This window comes from Elephas maximus, chromosome 13 (genome assembly GCF_024166365.1).
Source record: "Elephas maximus indicus isolate mEleMax1 chromosome 13, mEleMax1 primary haplotype, whole genome shotgun sequence".
Classification (NCBI taxonomy): Eukaryota; Metazoa; Chordata; class Mammalia; order Proboscidea; family Elephantidae; genus Elephas; species Elephas maximus.
Window position 1 is genome coordinate 31,018,595 of NC_064831.1, and position 22,192 is coordinate 31,040,786.

The 22,192-nt window shown below is 40.2% G+C and overlaps 1 protein-coding gene across 3 annotated transcripts in view; it reads left to right on the top strand.

Annotated features, from left to right (window-relative positions):
• Positions 1–21,475, top strand: part of TMEM154 (transmembrane protein 154) — a 103,402-nt gene extending 81,927 nt beyond the window's left edge. The window contains exons 7-9 of one of the 3 annotated variants that reach the window (XM_049852765.1): positions 8,874–8,900; positions 9,967–10,042; positions 21,440–21,475. In XM_049852765.1, the coding sequence (XP_049708722.1) occupies positions 8,874–8,900; positions 9,967–9,994 (55 nt within the window). In that variant the 3' untranslated portion in view covers positions 9,995–10,042; positions 21,440–21,475. Of the gene's footprint in view, positions 1–8,873; positions 8,901–9,966; positions 10,520–10,759; positions 11,104–21,439 lie in introns of those variants that run through there. The other 2 variants (XM_049852766.1, XM_049852769.1) reach the window with 2 other exon arrangements.
• Positions 21,476–22,192: the final 717 nt, after the last annotated feature.

Here is a 22,192-nt window from a genome sequence, read left to right on the forward strand (position 1 = left end):
CGAGTCAATTCTGACTCATAGCGACCCTACAGGACAGAGTAGAACTGCCCCATAGAGTTTCCAAGGAGGGCCTGGCAGATTCGAACTGCCAACCCTTTGGTTAACAGCCATAGCACTTAACCACTACACCACCAGGTTTTCCAGCAGACCATTAGAGAGATGCAAATCATAATTACGATGAGATGCCATCTCACCCCTGCAAGAATGGCACTGATCAAAAATTCAGAAAACAATAAATGCTGGCGAGGCTGTGGGGAGATTGGAATTCTCATACACTGCTGGTGGGAATGTAAAATGGTACAACCACTATGGAAAACAATATGGCACTTCCTTAAAAAGCTAGAAATAGAAATACCACATGGTCCAGCGATCCTACTACTAGAAATATATCCTAGAGAAATAAGAGCCATCACGTGAATAGACATATGAACACCCACGTTCATTGCAGCATTATTCACAATAGCAAAAAGATGGAAGCAACCTAAGTGCCCATTAACAGATGAATGGATAAACAAACTATGGTACATACACACAATGGAATACTACGCAATGGTAAAGAACAATGATGAATCCGTGAAACATCTCACGACATGGATGGATGTGGAGGGCATTATGCTGAATGAAATAAGTCAATCACAAAAAGACAAATATTGTAGGAGACCATTATTACACAAACTCAAGAAAACGTTTACACACCGAAAGAAATAATCTTGAATGATTACAAGGGAGGGGAGGAGTGGAGAGGAGAAATCACTAACTAGATAGTAGACAAGTGTTAACTTTGGGGATGAGAAAGACAATACATAATATAGGGAAAGTCAGTGCAACTTGACCAAGGCAAAGGAAGACACTTAGAGGAACATAGAGGAAAAAAATAGACAGTCACAATAAATACTATCACATATATGACCCCACAACAGTAAAAACAAATAATAACTTGCAAGCAGATACACAGGCAGGTATGTATGCTGAATAGGGGAAGGAAGGTGTATAGAAGGATACCTACATACATATACAGATAAGGCTGTGGATATTTTTACATACATATTTGTGTGTACAGCATGTATATTCATATATATATAATAGAGCACAAGGGGGGCATAGTCATAGAAGTTCCCTAGACACATCCAAACACTTCGAGGGACCTAGTTAGCGGGGCTGAGGGCTAGGGACCATGGTCTTGGGGAACATCTAGATCAATTGGCATAACATAATTCATAAAGAAAATATTCTACATCCTACTTTGGTGACTAGCATTTGAGGTCTTAAAAGCTTATGAGTGGCCATCTATGATACATCTATTTGTTCCATCCCATCTGGAGCAAAGGAGAAGGAAGAAAACCAAAGAAACAAGAAAAATATTATGCCACAAGACTAATGGACCACATGAACCACAGCCTCCGCCATCCTGAGCCCAGAAGAACTAAGTGATGCCTGGCTACTGCCACCTACGGCTCGCACAGAGATGACAATAGAGGGTCCCAGACAGAGTGGGAGAAAAATGTAGAGGAAAATTCAAATTCACAGCAAAGACCAGACTTACTGGTCTGACAGAAACTCAAGGAACCCCTGAGACTATGGCCCCCAGATACCCTCTAATACAGAACTGAAACCACTCCCAGTGTTCACCTTTCAGCTAAAGATTAGACAGGCCTATAAAACAAACAGTAACACACATGAGGAGCATGTTTCTTAGATCAATGGAGTATAGGAGACCAAATGGGCAACACCTGCCCAAAAGCAAAGATGAGACGGCAGGAAGGGACAGGAAAACTAGGAACAGGGAACAGGGAACCCGGGATGGAAAGGGGGAGAGTGCTAACACATTGCAGGGATTGCAACCAATGTTATGAAACAATTTGTGTATAAATTTTTTATGAGAAACTAATTTGCTCTGTAAACTTTCACCTAAAGCACAATAAAACAAAGAAAAAAGAGTGGGCAGACGTGACAAGAAGAGGTTGTCCTTTCTGTCTGCCTGCCCTCCAAGTTCTGGTTCTTTCTTGAGGACCGGCCTCTTCCCTGGGAATGGCATCATCAGGAGAAATCCCTCCCTCCTACTCCCCTATTCACAGAGGTGTGGTCTTACCCTGTGCCCTCAAAAGGACCTCTGCATCCTGATTAAAAAAAAAAAACAAAAAACCTATTTATTTATTTATTTATTTTTGTGATGCACACAATAAACCTGCATCATTCCCTGAGATTCTTTAGGCCCAGGAGCTAAAGGAGGGGATGCCCCTTCCATTCTCTCTACAATGAAGGGGAACAGTTTCTGGCCATTAGGACAGTCATTTCATCCTCTTCTAACTTATCAACATAGACTCATTCTTATCTCTTTCAGCCATTTTACTCACTGCTGAAGTCAAAGAGATATTCCATTAAATAGGTGAATAAGAAAAAAACAAACTGAATTTCTAGAGGATTATAAGGAGCATTTTTTTTGTTGCTGGCAATACACACAAACAAACATATATCTGTTCACAATTCCTACTTTTGCAGTTCAATGACATTGGTTGCATACTTCACAGCATGTCAGCACTCCCACTATCTCTACGCATATTGTTACATCACCATTAATTTAGGCTCTCTGCCCCTTAAAGTTCTCATCTGTGTTTTAGATTAACTGTTGTCAGTTTGAACTCATACAGATAATTCAAATTAAGAGCTCAAGGCAGACATTCTTTATTAACTGAGCTAAAATGTTGTTTAGTTTAATGATGGCTTTATGCGATAGTTCTGGTTCAAGGTTTAAACATTTTTTTTGGGCAATAGACTCAGGGGCGCCCCCAGTCTCAAGGGATCCAGTAAGTCTGATTTCCGTATGAATTTGAAGTTCTGTTCCCTGATTTTCCTCCTTTTGATCAGGATCCATCTATTGGGTCCTTGATCAAAACGAGAAACATTTGTTTCTTGCTTCATGTATTCATTGAAATGTGAAGACATTAAGGCTCCATTGAAATAACCTCATTGCCATCAAGTTGATTCTGACTCATAGCGACCCTATAGGACAGAGTAGAACTGCGCCATAGAGTTTCCAAGAAGTGGCTGGTGGATTTCAACTACTGACCTTTTGCTTAGCAGACGTAGCCCTTAACAACTTTGCCGCACTGTTATCTAATTAGCTCAAAACAATTAGAAAATAAACCTGACAACAACACTGGCAGTAAAAGCAAACATGTGACTTCCAGGAAGCTGTCCTGAGTTTATATGCTTTATTTTCTCTTGTCCACACTGCCAAAAGCGTTAGGACTTTGCAGGCTCTGACTTCTGATTTCTGCCTGTGGCAATGACTCCAAGAGTCAACTCAATGCTAGGGTGTGGGGTGTTTGAAAATGATCTCGAATTTCATGACCTATCAATCTGGTCAAAGGCTGTACATGCTGCAGAAGTAAAACCATGGTTTTTGCCTTTGGGATAACCTGCAGTGTATTTTCTTAAACCACTGCTTGATGAGCGAGAAAGGGTTGTTTTTCACTCCCAGTAGAAACCTATTTCTAAATTTGAAGTAAAATGCAAGCTGTGTGTTACTATGGATTGAAGTATGTCCCCCCAAAATATATGTTGTAAATCCTAACCTCTATGCTTGCAGTCATAATTCCATTTGGGAATGGATTTCTTTGTTATGTTAATGAGACAGGATTAGTGTAAGGTGTATTTTGAGTCAATCTCTTTTGAGATATAAAAGAAAGCTAGCAAGCAGAGATGAGGGAATAAGCATGCTGTCATGGATTGAATTGTGTTTCCAAAAAATATCTGTCAACTTGGCTAGGTCATGATTCCCAGTATTGTATGATTGTGTACCACTTTGTCATCTGATGAGATTTCCCTACGTGTTATAAATCCTATCACTATGATGTAATGAGATGGATTAGTGGCAGTTATATTGATGAGATCTACAAAACTAGATATATCTCTTTTGAGGTAAAAAAGATACAAAAAGAGAAGCAAGCAGGGAGACATGGGGACCTCCTACCACCAAGAAAGCAGCACCGGGAGCAGAGCGAGTCCTTTGGACCTGAGGTTGCTGTGCTGAGATGCTCCCAGACCAAGGGATTTCTAGCCTACGGAACTGTGAGAGAACAAATTTCTGTTTGTTAAAGCCATCCACTTGTGGTATTTCTGTTATAGCAGCACTAGATAACTAAGACAGATGCAAAGACATATGGCGATCACCCAGAAGCAGAAGCTCAGAAAAGACAAGGGCCTACCTCCAGAGCTAACAGAGGAGAAAGCCTTTCTCTTGAGATGGCACCCTGTATTCGAACTTCTAGCCTCCTAAACTGTGAGAAAACAAATTTCTGTTTGTTAAAGCCATCCATTTGTGGTATTTCTGTTATAGCAGCACTAGATAACTAAGGCAGAATTTGGTACCAGAAGAGTGGGGTGCCGCCCTAACAGATAAGTAGAACGTGGAAGTGATTTTGGAATTGGGTAATGGGCAGAGGCTGGAAGAGTTTTTATTTAGTTTTTATTTTGCTTTAAGTGAAAGTTTACAGTTCAAGTTAGTTTCTCATACAAAAATTTATACATACATTGTTATGTGACCCTAGTTGCTTTCCCTATAGTGTGACAGCAAACCCCTCCTTTCCACCCTGTATTTCCCATATCCATTCAACCAGCTACTTTCTACCTTCTCATCTCACCTCCGGACAGGAGCTGCCCATTAAGTCTCATGTACCTACTTGAGCTAAGAAGCACACTCTTCACAAGTATCATTTTATGTCTTATAGTCCAGTCTAATCTTTGTCTGAAGGATTGGCTTTGGGAATGGTTTTAGTTTTGGGCTAACAGAGAGTCCAGGGGCCATGTCTTCTGGAGTCTCTTCAGTATCAGTCAGACTGGTCTTTTTATTAGAATTTGAGTTCTGCACCCAGCTTTTCTCCTGCTCCATCAGGGACTCTCTGTTGAGTTCCCTGTCCGAGCAGTTATTGGTGGTAGCCGGGCACCATCTAGTTCTTCTGGTCTCAGGCTGAAGGAATCTCTGGCTTATGTGGCCCTTTCTGTCTCTTGGGCTCATATTTTCCTTGTGTCTTTGGTGTTCTTCATTCTCCTTTGCTCCAGGTGGGTTGAGACCAGTTGATGCATCTTAGATGGCCGCTTGCTAGCTTTTAAGACCCCAGATGCCACTCACCAAATTGGGGTGCAGAATATTTTCTTATTAAACTTTGTTATGCCAATTGATCTAGATGTTCCCTGAAACCATGGCCCCCAGACCCCCACCCTTGCTACTCTGTCCCTCGAAGTGTTTTTGGTCATATTCAGGAAACGTCCTAGTTTTTGGTTTAGTCCAGTTTTGCTGACTTCCCCTATATTGTGTGTTGTCCTTCCCTTTGCCTAAAATAGTTCTTGTCTACTATCTAGTTAGTGAATACCCTTCTTCATCCCTCCCTACCCTCATAACCATCAATGGAAGCGTTTTGAGGTGCCTAATAGTAAAAGCATGGAACCCTGATGGTGCAGTGGTTAGGAGGTTGGCTGCTAACCAAAAGGTTGGCACTTTAAATCCACCAGCCACTCCTTGGAAACCCTATGGGGCAGTTCTACTCTGTCCTATAGGGCCACTATGAGTTGGAATTGACTTGGTGGCAAGGGGTTGGGCTAATAATAAAAGCCTAGATTGCCTTGAAGAGGCTCTTGGTATAATTACGGACATCAAAGGTGACTCTGATGAGGGCTCAGGAGGAAGTTAGGAGAGATATGGAGGAAGTCTCTATCGTCTCAGAGAATACGTATGGCACCAGTTAGAAATGTGGACGTTAAATGTGCTTCGGGTAAGGCTTTAAAAGAAAATGATGGACATGTGATTGGACAATGGAGGACAGGTGATGTTTTTATGCAGTGGCAAAGAACTTGTTTGAATTATGTTCAATTGTATGGTGGAAGGTAGAACTTGTAAGTGATGAACTTGAGTATTTGGCTGAGGAGATTTCTAAGAAGATCTTAAAGGGGCAGCATGGTTTCTCCTTGCTGCTTATAGCAAAATGGGAGGGGAAAGAGATGGATTTAAAAATGAGCTGTGCAAAATGAAAACAAAACTTAAAGATTTGAAAAATTCTGTTGTGCAATTTTATTTTTTCCACAAACTAAGAACATGTGTCCTAGAATTTTCATCAAGGGCACTGTCTGCCTCTTGGAAATCTACCTGCAGTAAACAGGCCAAAGGACTTCCATCTGCTGTCCTCCAAGAAAAGAAAAGGACCATCCCTGGAGGAGCTCCAAGATCAGCAGAACTTTTGGGAGGAACGCAGAAATCAGGGCCTTCTCAGTTTCAAAGGGTGGGCCATAGTCTCCTGGATCTCAAAGCCATTGAGATAGTCTCCAACTTGGTTCAACAGTGTGGGGCTGCAGTTAAGGCGTGCCAGAGGGATGGGACTGCCACTCAAAGCTGAGAGGGTGGGGCTGCCATGTCCAGGGGGCAGAAGAACAGGCCCTGGTAGGGCCAAGGGGGTGGGTCACCACTCAGATGGTCTAGGAGAATGGGGCCGCCCAAAGCCAAGGGAGCAGAGTTGCCATCCCAATGGGCCTGTAAGGCAGAGCAGAAGCCCAGGGCCAAGGGGCCTCCACCCAGAACCCAGATGGTATGGCCAACACCCAGCATCTGGAGGGCAGGGCTATTGCCCAGATAGTCCCAAAGAACAGAGGATTATTTTCAAGCCTTGAGAGCTAATGTAAATTGTTCTGCTGGGTTTTGGACTTGCTTGGTGCCCGTCATCCCTTCTTTCCCTCCAAAATTTCTCCTGTTTGTAATGGAAATGTATACCTTGTGCCTGTTCTACCATTGTACTTTGGAAGCAGGTAATTGATATTCTAGATTTCACATGTTCACAGATGAAGAAGAACTTTGCCTCAGGATGGAATATGCCTAAAGTTTCACCCATATTTGATTTAGGTGATTCAGAAGCCAGGATTTCGGACTTGATTTAACACTTTTGGGATGATGTGATAGGGTTGACGTGTTTTGCATGTGTGAAGGACATGAATTTGGGGGGCCAAAGGGTGGAATGCTATAGATTGAACTTTAGCTCCATAAAATATATGTTGTAAAGCCTAACCTCTATGCCTGTGGTTATAATCCCATTTGGGAATGGTTTGTCTTAATTATGTTAATGAGACAGGACTTCTGTAGAGTATACCTTGAATCAATCTCTTTTCAGATATAAAAGAGATTAAGTGCAACCTAGCAAGCAGAGATGGGTGAAGAGAGATGCCAAATCACATGAAGATAACTCAATAGCAGAAGCTCAGAAGGGACAAGGACCTTTTCCCAGTAGCTGACAGAGACGGAAAGCCTTCCCCTAGAGCTGGCACCCTGTATTTGGACTCCTAGCCTCCTAAACTATGAGAAGATAAATTTCTGTTTGTTAAAGCCACCCACTGGTGGTATTTCTGTTACAGCAGCACTAGATGACTAAGACATGTGTTATGTGCTGAAAATTAATTTATCTATTTTTTAAAACCATTTCTGGCTTAAAACATCAAAATGCTTCAGTGACTATGATTGTGTCCTAGGGTAAAAAGCATTCTTTAAAAGATAAATAAGATTCTTCTACTTGTTATTACATTGCAATATTAAAGGCTGAATGCTCAATTTATCAACAGTTCATAGTTTGGGTTATTATGAAAGTAATAGAGTCAATGAAAGGAGATTCAAGTGTTCTGGAAGATGCTTATTGGGTATTCAAGGCACCCTGGTGGCACAAATGGTTAAGTGCTGGGCTGCTAACCTAAAGATTGGCAGTTTGAACTCACCCGGCATCTCTGCAAGGAAAAGACCTGGCAATCTGCTCCCATAAATGTCACAGCCAAACTTCTGCCAAAGATTAGACAGGCCCGTAAAACAAAATGAGACTAAATGGGCACACTGGGCCAGAGGCAAGGACGAGAAGACAGCAGGGGGCAGAAAAGCTGATAATGGGGAAGCCAAGGTTGAGAAGGGGAGAGTGTTGATATGTCGTGGGACTGGCAACCAATGTCACAAAAAGTGTGTGTTAATTGTTTTAGTGAGAAACTAGTTTGTTCTGTAAACATTCATCTAAAGTACAATTTAAAAAAAAAGAAAGAAAAAAAGATTACAGCCAAGAAAACCCTCTGGGGCAGTTCTACTCTGTCACATGGGATCACTACGTGTTGGAATTGATTCAACGGCACCCAACGATAACAACAACATTGGATATTTGAGTTAAGGAACAAGAAGGAAACCTAGTGATTCAACTTCTTATCTTATAGATGAGGGAGAGAAAAGAAGTTTGTTGATAAGTTTGGAAAAATTCATCAACCAACAAAAAGGAATTATTTTTTTAATAATAATAATAATAAACCATTGTGGTCAAGTTGATTCCAAGTCATAGCGACCCTATAGGACAAAGTAGAACTGCCCCCATAAAGTTTCCAAGTCCTGGTAGATTTTAACTGCCGACCTTTTGGTTAGCAGCCGTGGCACTTAACCACTACACCACCAGGGTTTTCTTTTCCTTTTTTTTTTTTTTTTTTTAATAGACTTTAACTTTTAGAGAGTTTTAGTTTGACAGAAAATCAGTGCAGGAAGTATAGAGAGTTCCTGTATGTCTCGTCTACCCCCTTGTATCCTGTTCCTCCTATTATTATCTTGTATTAATGTGGTACATTTGTTACAGCTGATGAACCAATACTGGTACACTATTATTAACTAAAGTCCATAGTTTACACTGGGGTTCAATCTTTGTGTTGTACAGTCCTACGGGTTTTGGGAGATACGTAATGTCATGTGTCCACTATTACAACGTCATAAAGAATAGTTTCACTGCCTTTGAAATGCCTGTGCTCCACCTATTTATTCATCCCTCACCCCTTCCCCTGAGCCCTGGCAACCACTGACCTTTTTACTGTCTCTACAGTTTTGCCGTTTCCAGAATGTCAATACAGTAAGTAGATTTTTCAAACTGGCTTCTTTCACTTAGATGCAATATGCATTTAAGGTTCCGTCATGTCTTTTCATAGTGATAGGGGATTTCTTTTTATCACTGAATAATACTCCATTGTGTGGATGTATCATAGTCCATTCACCTATTGAAGGGTATCTTGGTTGCTTCCAATTTTTCACAATTATGAATAAGGCTGCTACAAACATTTGTATGCAGGTTTTTATGTAGACATACGTTTTTAACTTATTTGGTTACGTAAATACCTAGGAGCCCTGGGTCACATGGTAGCCCTATGTCGTCCAATGTGCCTATACCATTTTGCATTCTCTTTAGCAATGAATGAGAGTTCTTGTTGTTCCCTATCCTTGCCAGCATTTGGTGCTCTCAGTGTTTTGGATTTTAGCCATTCTAAAAGGGGTATCTTTCAGCCCTATGCAGTGTTCACATTTTGCCTCTGAGCAGTCCAGTGCTATACAAAAAAAAAAAGCCGTGGGTTATTTCTAGTAGTTGACCTCAACTGAACGCCATAGTGAACCAGACGAGGGCCTCTTCGTAGTTTTTAATACCTCTCCTGCACTTCATTCCCATCCAGCTCACTTAGGGTTGGGGATATTTAACATTTTTACACATTTTTTTAAACCCTCTGGGCTGACTGGTTGCATTAACCACGGTGACCACACTCTGGCTCAGTCTTGCTAGTGATGGGAGAATCGTAATATTTATAGCATCGGTTCTTGTTTGCTGGCTTTCTCTCATTTTGTTTTTATTTTATTTTATTGCTAGTTAATGTTCTCTTAACCTTTTGACTGCCTTCTCTCTCTTTTTTAATTTTTTTCCCAGACTGTCTGCTAAGCTAAGAACCAGGAGACCTGGATTTCAAGCTTAACCCTGTCATACTATAAGTGTTTGAACTTGGAATTGTCATTTAAACCCTTCTGCACCTCACTTCCTCATTTGTAATATGAAACTCATGAACCAAAGAATTTTACATTTGAAGAGACCTTAGATAATTTTTAGTACAATAAGGTGTTCTCACCCTTTCTCTCTCTCTTTTTTTTTTTTGCAGAAGAAGAAGTCAAACACCAGGGAATTAAACGAATTGCCTGAAACTACCACTTCAAAGGGTAGAGAATAAAAATTAGGTAATAAGCCAAAGATACTGTAATAACATTTAATATTCTGAATTCATAGCTGTCTCCGGCAAAATATTGAGGTAGATAAAGCCTGTTTTCTTATCTTGCCTTTCAGCTCCCCACTCACATCAGAACAACATTTAAACTCACAGCCATTGTATGCCAGGAGGGCTGTAACGCAATCCTAGCATGTCTAGTGTTACTTTTGACATTACGCTTAAGGACAGCTGTATTTGTATACCTCAGGAAATATACTGTAAGAGGGCTTGTTAATTAAGTAATTTTTAGAAGTATGAAGGTTACATGCAGGTTGCTTCTCAGTCTTAGCCTTTTATTGCTACCACAACCTTGAACATAAAAGGATCCGTGTACAATAAGGAGAAAAATGGACCAGATATTGGCAGCTCAGAAGACACTCTCTAGTTATAACAACAGCAACAAAAAAATTCTCTGTTCTTCCTTCCTAAAACCTTGGTCATTTTCATTTATTACTGGAAGGCAACCCATTATGAAACAAAGTTAATTCACAAAGTGCATGTGAATCAAATGTGATTCATTTTCAAATACCTTCACTTTAATATTATTTTAGTTAAAAAACATCGACCTAAATTCCTTTTTTTAAAATACTTTATTGTGGTTTAGGTGAAAGTTTATACAGCATATTAGATTCCCATTCAAGAGTTCATTCACAAATTGTTCTGTGACATTGGTTGTTGTTGTTGTTAGGTGCCGTTGAGTCATTTCTGACTCATAGCGACCCTGTGTACAATGGCACGAAACACTGCCTGGTCCTGTGCTCACTCATCTATGCCAAGAAATTTGGGAGACAGCAACTTGGCCAGCCGACTGGAGGAGATACATATTTATGTCTATTCCAAAGAAAGGTGACATTGGTTACAATCCCCATTATGGGTCAGCACTCTCACCATTTCCACCCAGCCCGCCTTATTTCCATTCCTCCAGTTTCCCTGCCCTCCTTGCCTTCTCATCTTGGCTTTGTGTAAAAATGTTGACCATTTGGTCACATATAGTTGATTGTTTAAAGGAGCACACTCCTCACAGGTGTTATGGTTTATTTTACAGGTCAATCTAGTATTTGGCTAAAACATGACCTCTGGGAGTGGCTTCAGTTCCAGGTTAAAAGGATATCTTAAGGTGATAGGCTCAGGGGTTCCTCTAGTCTCTATCAGTCCAGTAAGTCTGGTCTTTTATATGAATTTGAGTTTTGTTCTACATTTTTTTCTCCATTCTAGCCAGGACCTTCTATTGTGTCCCTGGTCAGAATGGTTGGTAGTGGTAGCCAGGCACCATCTAGTTCTTCTTGTCTTAGACTAGAAGAGGCTGTGGTTCAAGGGGGCCATTAGTCCTGTGGACTAATTTTCTCCTTGAGTCTTTGTTTTCCTTCACTCTCCTTTGCTCCATATGAGTAGAGACCAATAGCTGTATCTTAAATGGCTGCTTGCAAGCTTTTAAGACCCTAGACACGACTCATCAAACTAGGATGTAGAATATTATCTTTATGAACTAAGTTATGCCAATTAACCTAGTTGTCCCATGAGACTATGGTCCTGAGCCTTCAAACCCAGTAAATCAGTGCCATGAGGTATTTGGGTATGTCTTTTTTTCTTTAGGAAGTATCCATAACTGTGCCCCTATGTGCTCCTATATTGTATATATGAATATATACGCAGGACATGCAATCATGTATATACATATGCCCACAAATAGACCTATAAATGCACGTGCATGTACTCCCATATACCTTTCCATACCCATATAGCATACATATTTAATATGTAACTACTCACATATTTTTTTGCTTATTACCGTTGTTGTTGCAAAATTGTGTATGTTACAGCTTTTACCATAGTTTTCCTTTATTCTTGCATAACTCTCAGTGTCTTCATTTATCTTGGTCAGGTTGTGCTGGTTTCTTCTATCTAGTAAGTGATTCCCTCTCTCTCTCCCTGCCATTCCTGGAAACCATCAAAGAACATTGCTTTCTGTGTGTTTACCTATTCCTGACTTTTTATAAAAGTGGTATCATGCAATATTTGTCATTATGTTTATTTCATTCAACATAATGTCCTCCAGATTCATCTGTGTTATAAGATGTTTCACAGACTCATCATTATTCTTAATCACTGCTTAGTATTCCATTGTACGTATGTACCACAATTTATCCATTCATCTGTTGATGGGCTTTTAGGTTGTTTTCATTTTTTGCTATTGTGAATAATGCTGCAATGAACATGGGTATGCATATATCCACTTGGTCTAAATTCTTAAAGCAGACCTAGAACTACACCTTGGTTCAATGCTGCAAACAAGAGTCCCAATGCCTGGGGTTCATACTAGACCTTGGACCAACAGCATTGGAATCCCCAGAAAACTTCTTTAAAATGCAGATTTTCTAGGTCCTGTTGTTGTTAGGTGCCGTCAAGTCAGTTCTGACTCATAGAGACCCCGTGTACAATAGAATGAAACATTGCCCGGTCCTACGCCATCCTCACAGTCATTACAGCTGAGTCCGTTGTTGCAGCCACTGTGCCAATCCATCTTGTTGAGGATCTTCCTCTTTTCCTCCTGACCCTCTACTTTACCAAGCATGATGTCCTTCTCCAGGGACTAGTCCTTCCTGATAACATGTCCAAAGTATGTGAGATAAAGTCTCGCCATCTTCGTTTCTATGGAGCGTTGTAGTTGTACTTCTTCCAAGACAGATTTGTTTGTTCTTCTGGCAGTGCAAGGTATATTCAATATTCTTCACCAACACTATAATTCAAAGGCATCATTATTCTTCTGTCTTCCTTATTCATTGCCCACTTTCACATGCATATGAGGCTATTGAAAACACCATGACTTGGGTCAAATGCACCTTAATCCTTAAAGTGACACCTTTGCTTTTTAACACTTTAAAGACATCTTTTGCGGCAGATTTGCCCGATGCAATGCGTCATTTGATTTCTTGACTGCTGCTTCCGTGGGCATTGACTGTGGATCCAAGTAAAATGAAATCCTTAACTTCAGTCTTTTCCCCGTTTATCATCATGTTGTTTATTGGTCCATTTGTGAGGATTTTTGTTTTCTTTATGTTGAGGTGTATTCCATACTGAAGGTTGTAGTCTTTGGTCTTCATCAGTAAGTGCTTCAAGTCCTCTTCACTCTCAGCAAGTGAGGTTGTCATCTGCATATTGCAGGTTGTTAATGAAGTTTTCTCTAATTCTAATGCTGCGTTCTTCTTCATATAGTCCAGCTTCTTGAATTATTTGCTCAGCATAAAGACTGAATAAATATGGTGAAAGGATACAACCCTGAAGCACACTTTTCTGACTTTAAACCATACAATATCCCCTTGTTCTGTTTGAATGACTGCCTCGTGGTCTAAGTTCAGGTTCTTCATAAGCACAATTAAGTGTTCTGGAATTTCCATTCTTCTCAATATTATCCACAATTTGTTATGATCCACACAGTCAAATGTCTTTGCATAGTCAATAAAACTCAGGTAAACATCTTTCTGGTATTCTCTGCTTTCAGTCACGATCCATCTGATATCAGCAATGATATCCTCGTTTCATGTCCTCTTCTGAATCTGCTTGAATTCCTAGCAGTTCTCTGTTGATGTACTGCTGCAACTGCTTTTGAATGATCTTTAGCAAAATTTTACTTGTGTGATGTATTAATGACATTGTTCAATAATTTCTGCATTCTATTGGATCACCTTTCTTTGGAATGGGCAGATTATGGACTGAATTGTGTCCCCCCAAAATGTGTCTCAACTTGGCTAGACCATGATTCCCATTATTTCATGATTGTCCACAATTTTGTTATCTGATGTGATTTTTCTATGTGTTGTAATTCCTATCTCTACAATGTAAAGGAGGCAGGATTAGAGGCAGTTATGTTAATGAGGCAAGACTCAATCTACAACATTAGGTTGTATCTTAAGTCAATCTCTTTTGAGATATAAAAGAGAAAAGCAAGCAGAGAGACACGGGGGACGTCATACCACCAAGAAACAAGAGCCAGGAGAATTTGGATCCAGGGTCCCTGAGCTGAAAACTCCTCAACCAGGGAAGATGGATGAATAGGACCTTCCCCCAGAACCAACATAGATAGAAAGCCTTCCCCTGGAGCTGGCACCCTGAATTCAGACATCCAGCTTCTTAAACTGTGAGAGAATAAACTTCTGTTTGTTGAAACCATCCACTTGTGGTATTTCTGTTATAGCAGCACTAGATAACCAAGACAGGGTACAAATATGGATCTCTTCCAGTTGGTTGGCCAGGTAGCTGTCTTCCAAATTTCTTGGCATAGACAAGTGAGCACTTCCAGTGCTGCATCCATTGTTGAAACATCTCAATTGGTATTCCGTTAATTCCTGGAGCTTTGTTTTTTTAACCAATGCTTTCAGTACAGCTAGGACCTGTTCCTTCAGTACCATCAGTTCTTGATTATATGCTTCCTCCCAAAATGGTTGAATGTTGGCCAATTAATTCTTTTTGGTACAGTAACTCCGTGTCCCTTTGACTTTCTTTTGATGCTTCCTTCATCGTTTAATATTTTCTCCATAGAATCCTTCAATATTGCAACTTGAGGCTTGAATTCTTTCTTCAGTTTCTTCAGGTTTAGAAATGCCAAGTGTGTTCTTTCCTTTTGGTTTTCTATCTCCAGGTCTTTTCACATTTCATTATAACACTTTGTCTTCTCTAGCTGCCCTTTGAAATCGTCTGTTTTCTCTTTTGGTCCTAGTTCTAGACATTTTAAGTCAATTGAAGTGGACTGGGCCTGAGAGTCTTTATTATCTTAAAGCTCCAGATGTTTGTCAGTATCTATTGGGGGGATGAATTGGCCATATGCCCAAGTACTCTTGGAGAGGAATTCAGTTATCTCAGACATAAAGGACAGCCAGTTTACAAAACAGTTCTTTAAAGTCAGAATATTGGCAGGGGATGGATGGCACACTCAGACTGTGTCATTTGAAGACAGGTTAATAAAGACAGACTTACAAAGGTGTAGGAGTTCCTGGGGGTGCAAATGGTTAACATGCTCACTGCTAACTGGAAGGTTGGAGTTTCCAGTCCACCCAGAGGCACCTCAGAAGAAAAGCCTGGCAATCTACTTTTAAAAAGTCAGCCATCAAAAACCTTATGGAGCACAGTTCTACTCTGGCACACATGGCGTTGCTATGTATTGGAATCTACCTGATGACAACTGGTTTGGTTTTGGTTTACAAAGTTGTGAGTAGGGTATAGTAGGATGATACAGCACCATAAGGTTAGCAACAGTGGGGACTCACCACAACACTAGACATAAGGGGCCAAGAAGAGCACATAGTTATTGGTACAAAGGGAGGGCAGCTTTATGAAGAGGGCCACCTGCCAGATTTGTGCCTTGCAAAAGCGTGCAATCAATCCATAGCAGCTTTCAGAGAGGAGCCTGGGGGATACTCCCAACCTCCAATCCTTGGCCAGAATCTCTCATTGGTTGAACCCAACTGGAATGCAAAGAGCAGAAGAGCCCATTGATGTAGTTCCTGAAGACCAGTGTTTCAGAGCATAAAGCAGGGTGGGGAAGAGCAGAGAAAGGATCTGGAGGGAAAAAAAGAAGCTGGATGGCACAGGTCCTGCCACTCAGTCATCTGTTCTCTACAGGGAACATCAACCTACTACCGCACAGCAACATCAAAAAGCATTGGTGTGACAATAACTGACGGCAAGTGTTTGGTCCTTCCCCAGTAGCAGCCTTATGCAGCCAGTCAACACAGTGGTGTGTTTTCCAGTTAGCACAGAAAACCTTTGCTTAAGTGCCATGATGGCTATTTACATCTTTTGATCTAGAAATCCCACTTCTAGGAATCTACCTTAAGGAAACTATCAGAGATGTAGACTGAAAATTATGTGCAAGGATATTCATTGAAACTTTAGTTATAATCACAAAAAAGAAACCACCTAATGTCCAGTATTCTCAGCATAATAGTGTCAGAAAGCAGACCACACATGATATAATTCCAGTTGTGTAACTACAGATATTTAAGAGGCTAGAAAGTACAGTAAAATGTTAGAGTGGTTATCTTTGAATGATGAAGATTTTTTTTTCACTTCAAGTTTTCTTAATTTTGAACATTTCTTTATCAAACATGATTTACTTTGCTAAACAGGAAAAAACAACAAATGTTAACTTTTAAAACCTCATGGCTGCCTCACATGATAAATATTCCCAATGCAGAGACCTACAGACTCTGCTCTGCTATGTTGCATAAAATGCATTGATTTATCTGCTGGCTGCCCATTAATTTGAAGGGAAGCAAGGAGGGGAAGGGCAGCCACCTCCCCTGAAATAGACAGTGTGTGTGACTGAGGGAGCAGCTTTCTTTGATGGAATATTGCTAAATGACGAAATTCTATCTCCTGCAAGAAATTATTTCTGCTGGCTGTGCAAACGTCAGGCTGGAGCCTGCCCTTGGAAAGGCGAGTGCATTTCTATGTATTTGTAAAATCAGCAGAGCCTATGCACAAACGGTTACAGTGGCTGATTTTACAAGCTACTCACTAGGGGTGTCTGCACATTGAAAACCACAGCTCAGAATATATTTAACCTATTGTGATTCCTTCTTATTTCATGTATTACCATTTTGAGAGGGTGTCACTTTGCCCAAGGGAAAATGTTCTGTGTGTAAAATTACTTCACAGACATAGGAGAATGCAATGTATTAACCTAAATTTGGAACAATCTTGCCTCCTTTTCACGCCTTGTTTAACTACCTGTCACCCTTATGTCCCTCACATTCCAGGGCAGTGACCTGTCTCACCCAGAATGCCAGGTGTGTGCAGAAATAGGTGTTTCCAGAAGAATTGTGAGCTGGTTAGGAATGACAGCCGTGGAATGCCAGCTCTATAGATGCTCTGCTTAGTTCTTCACCAGGGTTCAGGGGTTCTCTGCTAGAACGGGGACACCTCCATGGGCCAAAGACCCCTCCTGGTAAGCCCAGCACTAGGCCTTTTAGTGACAATGGCAAAACCAGTATTAGCAGTACAGAGGTATCTGCAGGCTCCGGGCTTACCACCACGTCGTTTCATAAAGTCGGCAGATGGTACAAGCTAAAAAGCCTACAGAGGCTGTGCTGGGAACTGGGGTAAGTCCCCAAATTTTTCATTGACTCCCCCCAGATATCATTTGCTGTCAGTTTCATCCTTGAAATCATCCTCTGGAGTTGTGACATCTAACCAGGGAGATTAATTTTGATGTCAGTGAAATCAATAAAATATTTTAGAAGTTACAAGAGTGCTTTAGATTTAAAAACGAAACAAAATGAAACAAAACAAACCAAAAAAGAATACAAAAATAAACCATCCGGAGCAGTCGCTCTCATCCAGTTATGATAAACACAGCAGAAAACACATTGCCTGAGTCACATCCCTAGAGAGTCTAACCTAGTAGGTCTCAGATGGAGAAGGCACATCAGTACACCTACTCCTCACTTATAGACATGGTTAGGTTCTGAAGATCAGATCATTATGTGAAAATCAGCATTATGCAAAAATTGAGGATGACTACATCAGATCACAAAATGGAGGAGGACTTCATCATTACTATTACATAACTGCCAAATTACAGCATTGTGTGACTGCCAAATTATATCATTACATAATGGCTAAATTACATCATTACATAACTGCCAAACAACTGAGAATCATGGTCCAGCCAAGCTGACAAATAATCTTAACTATCACAGCCCCAATTACTCTTGCCTTGTACCTCAGCATTCATTACTGCCATACATATGTCATTTATACACAAAAGAGTCGGACAGTAGATTTTTTACTATTGTTGTAAATGAGAAATTCCAGATAATGAGATAGTCAATAAGTGAGGAGTATATTGAAAACGGAAACCCTGGTGGTATAGTGGTTAAGTGCTACAGCTGCTAACCAACGGGTTGGCAGTTCAAATCTGCCAGGCACTCCTTGGAAACTCTATGGGGCAGTTCTACTCCCTATAGGGTCATGATGAGTCAGAATCGACTTGACGGCACTGGTTTTTTCTTTTTTGTATATTGAAAACATTTCACTTATGGACCATTGCATTAGAAAAATTCCTAGAAGAAATGAGACAATTCTAGTAGCATTTATTATCAGTAGAGTACCTTCTGTTGTCTGTTGTTACATGCCCTCAAGTCGTTTCTGACTCATAGCAACTCTATGTACAACAGAAGAAATGCTGCCTGGTCCTGCCATCCTCATAACAGTTGCTATATTTGAGCCTATTGTTGCAGCCACTGTGCCAATCCATCTCGATGACAGTCTTCTTCTTTTTCATTGACTCTCTACTTTACCAAGCATGATGTCCTTCTCCAGGGATGATCCCTCCTGATAACATGTCTGAAGTATGTGAGATGTAGTCTCACCATCCTTGCTTCTAAGGAGCATTCTAGCTGTACTTCTTCCAAAGCAGATTTGTTCATTTTTCTTGAAGTCCATGGTATATTCAATAATATTTGCCAACAGCATAATTCAAAGGCCTCAATTCTTCTTCGGTCTTCCTTGTTCATTGTCCAGCTTTTGCATGCATATGAGGCAATTGAAAATACCATGGCTTGGGTCAGGCACACCTTAGACCTCAAAGTCACATTTTTGACTTTTAACACTTTAAGAGGTCTTTTCCAGCAGATTTGCCCAATGCAATACATCGTTTGATTTCTTGACTACATCGTTTGATTTCTTGGCTGGTGCTTCCATGGGTGTTGATTGTGGATCCAAATAAAATGAAATTCTTGACAACTTCAATACTTTCTGCATTTATCATGATGTTGTTTATTGGTCCAGTTGTGAGGATTTTTGTTTTCTTTATGTTGAGGTCTAATCCATAGTGACAGCTGTGGTCTATGATCTTCATCAGTAAGTGCTTCCAGTCCTCTTCACTCTCAGCAGGTTAAGTTATGTTATCTGCATGTTGCAGGTTGTTAAGGAGTCTTCCTCCAACCCTGATGCCCTGTTCTTCTTCATACAGCCCAGGTTCTTGAATTATTTGCTCAGCATACAGATTGAATAAGTATGGTGAAAGTATACAACCCTGACACACTCCTTTCCTGACTTTAAACCATGCAGTATCCCATTGTTCTGTCCAAACGACTGCCTCTTCATCTATGTACAGGTTCTGCATGAGCACAATTAAGTGTTCTGGAATTTCCATTCTTCTAAATGTGATCCATAATTTGTTATGATCCACACAGTCAAACGCCTTTTTTGCATAATCAATGAAACTCAGGCAAACATCTTTCTGGTATTCTTTGCGTTCAGCCAAGAGCTAGCTGACATCAATAATGATATCCCTCGGGTCCACATCCTCTTCTGAATCTGGCTTGAGTTTCTGGCAGTTCCCTGTCTATCTACTGCTGCAACCTTTTTTGAGTTATCTTCAGCATAATTTTAATTACATGCGATATTAATGATATTCTTCTATAATTTCTGCATTCCATTAAATCACCTTTCTTTGAAATAGGCACCCATATGGATCTCTTCCAGTTTGTTGGCCAGATAGCTGTTTTCAAAATTTCTACATACAGACAAGTGAGCACCTCCAGTGTTGCATCTGTTTGTTGAAACATCTCAGTTGGTATTCCATCAATTTCTGGAGCCTTGTTTTATGCCAGTGCCTTCAGTGCAGCTTGGACTTCTTCCTTCTGTGCCATTGGTTCTTAATCATATGCTTCCTCCTGGAATGGCTGAATGTCAACCAATTCTTTTTGGTACAGTGACTCTGTGTATTCCTTCCACCTTCTTTTGATGCTTCCTGCCTCGTTCAAATTTTTGCACATAGAATCTTTCAATATTGCAACTTGAGGCTTGAATTTTTTCGTCAGTTCTTTCAGCATGAGAAATGCCAAGCGTGTTCTTCCCTTATGGTTTTCTAACTCCAGGTCTTTGCACATTCATTATATTACTTTACTTTGTCTTCTCAAGCCGCCCTTTGAAATCTTCTGTTCAGTTCTTTTACTTCATCATTTCTTCCGTTCTTTTTAGCTGCTCTATATTCAAGAGCAAGCTTCAGAGTCTCTTTGGATATCCATTTTAGTCTTTTAAAAATGTTCTGTCTTTTTAATGACCTTTTGGTTTCTTCATGTATGATGTCCTTGATGTCATCCCACATTTTGTCTGGTCTTCAGTCATTAGTGTTCAGTGTGTCAAATCTATTCTTGAGATGGTCTCTAAATTAAAGTGGGATATGCGCTGGCTCTTGTGGACTTGTATTAATTTTCTTCAACTTCAACCAAAGTTGCATATGAGCAATTGGCAGTCTGTTCCGCAGTTGGCCCCTGGCCTTGTTACGACTGATGATATTGAGCTTTTCTATCGTCTCTTTCCACAGATGCAGTTGATTTGATTCCTGTGTGTTCTGTCTGGTAAGGTCCACTTGTGTAGTTGCTGTTCATGTCTTTAATCTTGCAAAATTCTGTCCTGTGATTTCCAACATTGTTTCCATCATTATGGCCATATTTTCCAACTACCAAGCCTTCTTCTCTGTTTCCAACATTTGCATTCCAATCACCAGTAATTATTAATGTATCTTAATTGCATGTTTGATCAATTTCAGACTACAGAAGTTGGTAAAATCTTCAATTTCTTCGTCTTTGGTATTAGTGGTTGGTGTGTAAATTTGAATAATAGTCATATTAACTGCTCTTCCTTGTAGGAGTATGGTTGTTATCCACAGCACTGTATTTCAGGATAGATCTTGCAATGTTCTTTTTGATGACGCATGCAGTGTCGTTCCTTTTACAATTTGTTATTCCTGGCATAGTAGACCATATAATTTTCCAATTCAAAATGGTCAGTACCAGTCCATTTCAGCTCACTAATGCCTAGGATATTGATCTTTAAGCATCCATCCTTTAGATACCTTCTAAAAGATTTTTTTTCCCTCTTTTTTATACTGGATTGCACCGAGGTAAGATGTTTATCCGCTGCTCATTGCTGCCCCAAACCAAACTACTGACATACTAAGATTAGAACAAGATCTAAGAAGGTAGCCACCTAAGCACAAAATAGAGGGAGTATCCTCCTGTGTTAGTAATGTCTTTCCTATATGAGCAACTCACTTTCCCCACAATTTTTTGGGTTATGCCAGAGAGCTTCCTGAATTCATGTTTTTAAATGACTTTGTATGGCATTATTCCTAGAGAGAAATTAAGTGTGAATATAAATAACTTGGCTATGTGTGCAAAAGGCAAAGGCAGATATATGTGAAGATGTCTGGAGCACTGTGGTTGCATTTGACTCTAAATATAATGCATCTATTCACATAGAAGAAGATGGAATTTTTTTTTATTTTTAATCAGTATTGGGCAAAAACTTAAGTCTTTCTTCTTTTTCTTCTGTCTTACATGGATATATCCCACTACTGAAGTTATCAAAACACCATCAGGCAAGGCCAGAAAGAGAGGTAAGTCTGCCTAGGTTTTCTATGCATGTGGACTAGAGTTCTGAAAAAGTTATGAAACTACCATGGCAGGTAGTAAAAGTTCAGTTAACACAAAGGAAAATGTTGCAATCAAAGAATCATTTCTTTATTAACTTAAAAATACAGAGCAGTAATTGTATGTTACTGTTACTCCGTGGCCAGTTATTCCATCTGTCTGGCTGGAGCCCTTAGAAAAGGCCTTGATAGCGCCTGCTGTGAAGGAAAGGACACAGATTCATTTTCAAGCAGCAATGCTTTCAAAAACAATGACGCATTGTGGGCTCTCTGCAAATACAAAGTGATCCATACAGAAGGCAGAGATTTATACTCCCAGAAAAAGAGATATTACCCACTTGAATGAACTCTTCCAAATTTCTCAGGTGGTTTAGGATTTCTGTCCCTATCTTATAGGGATAGGTTAGAAGGACAGGCTCCCAAACAATCCAGGAATGAGATTATAGTAATGGCTGGATGAGAAATTCCCTTGAAGATGAGACTAATTGAGATGTATTCATCCAGAGAACTGCAGCTGCAGCTTTGGGGGCTTCCCTATAAGCCTGCCCTTGCTATCTGGGAGTTTATGTTTAAAGCTCTGCAGCGTCTGCCCCAGATCTTTCCAGAGAAAGGATTGTTAAGCAGAAGCAGAATGATCACATCATTCACACTTGAACTCAATGCGATGAGCACATTTGTTTGTCC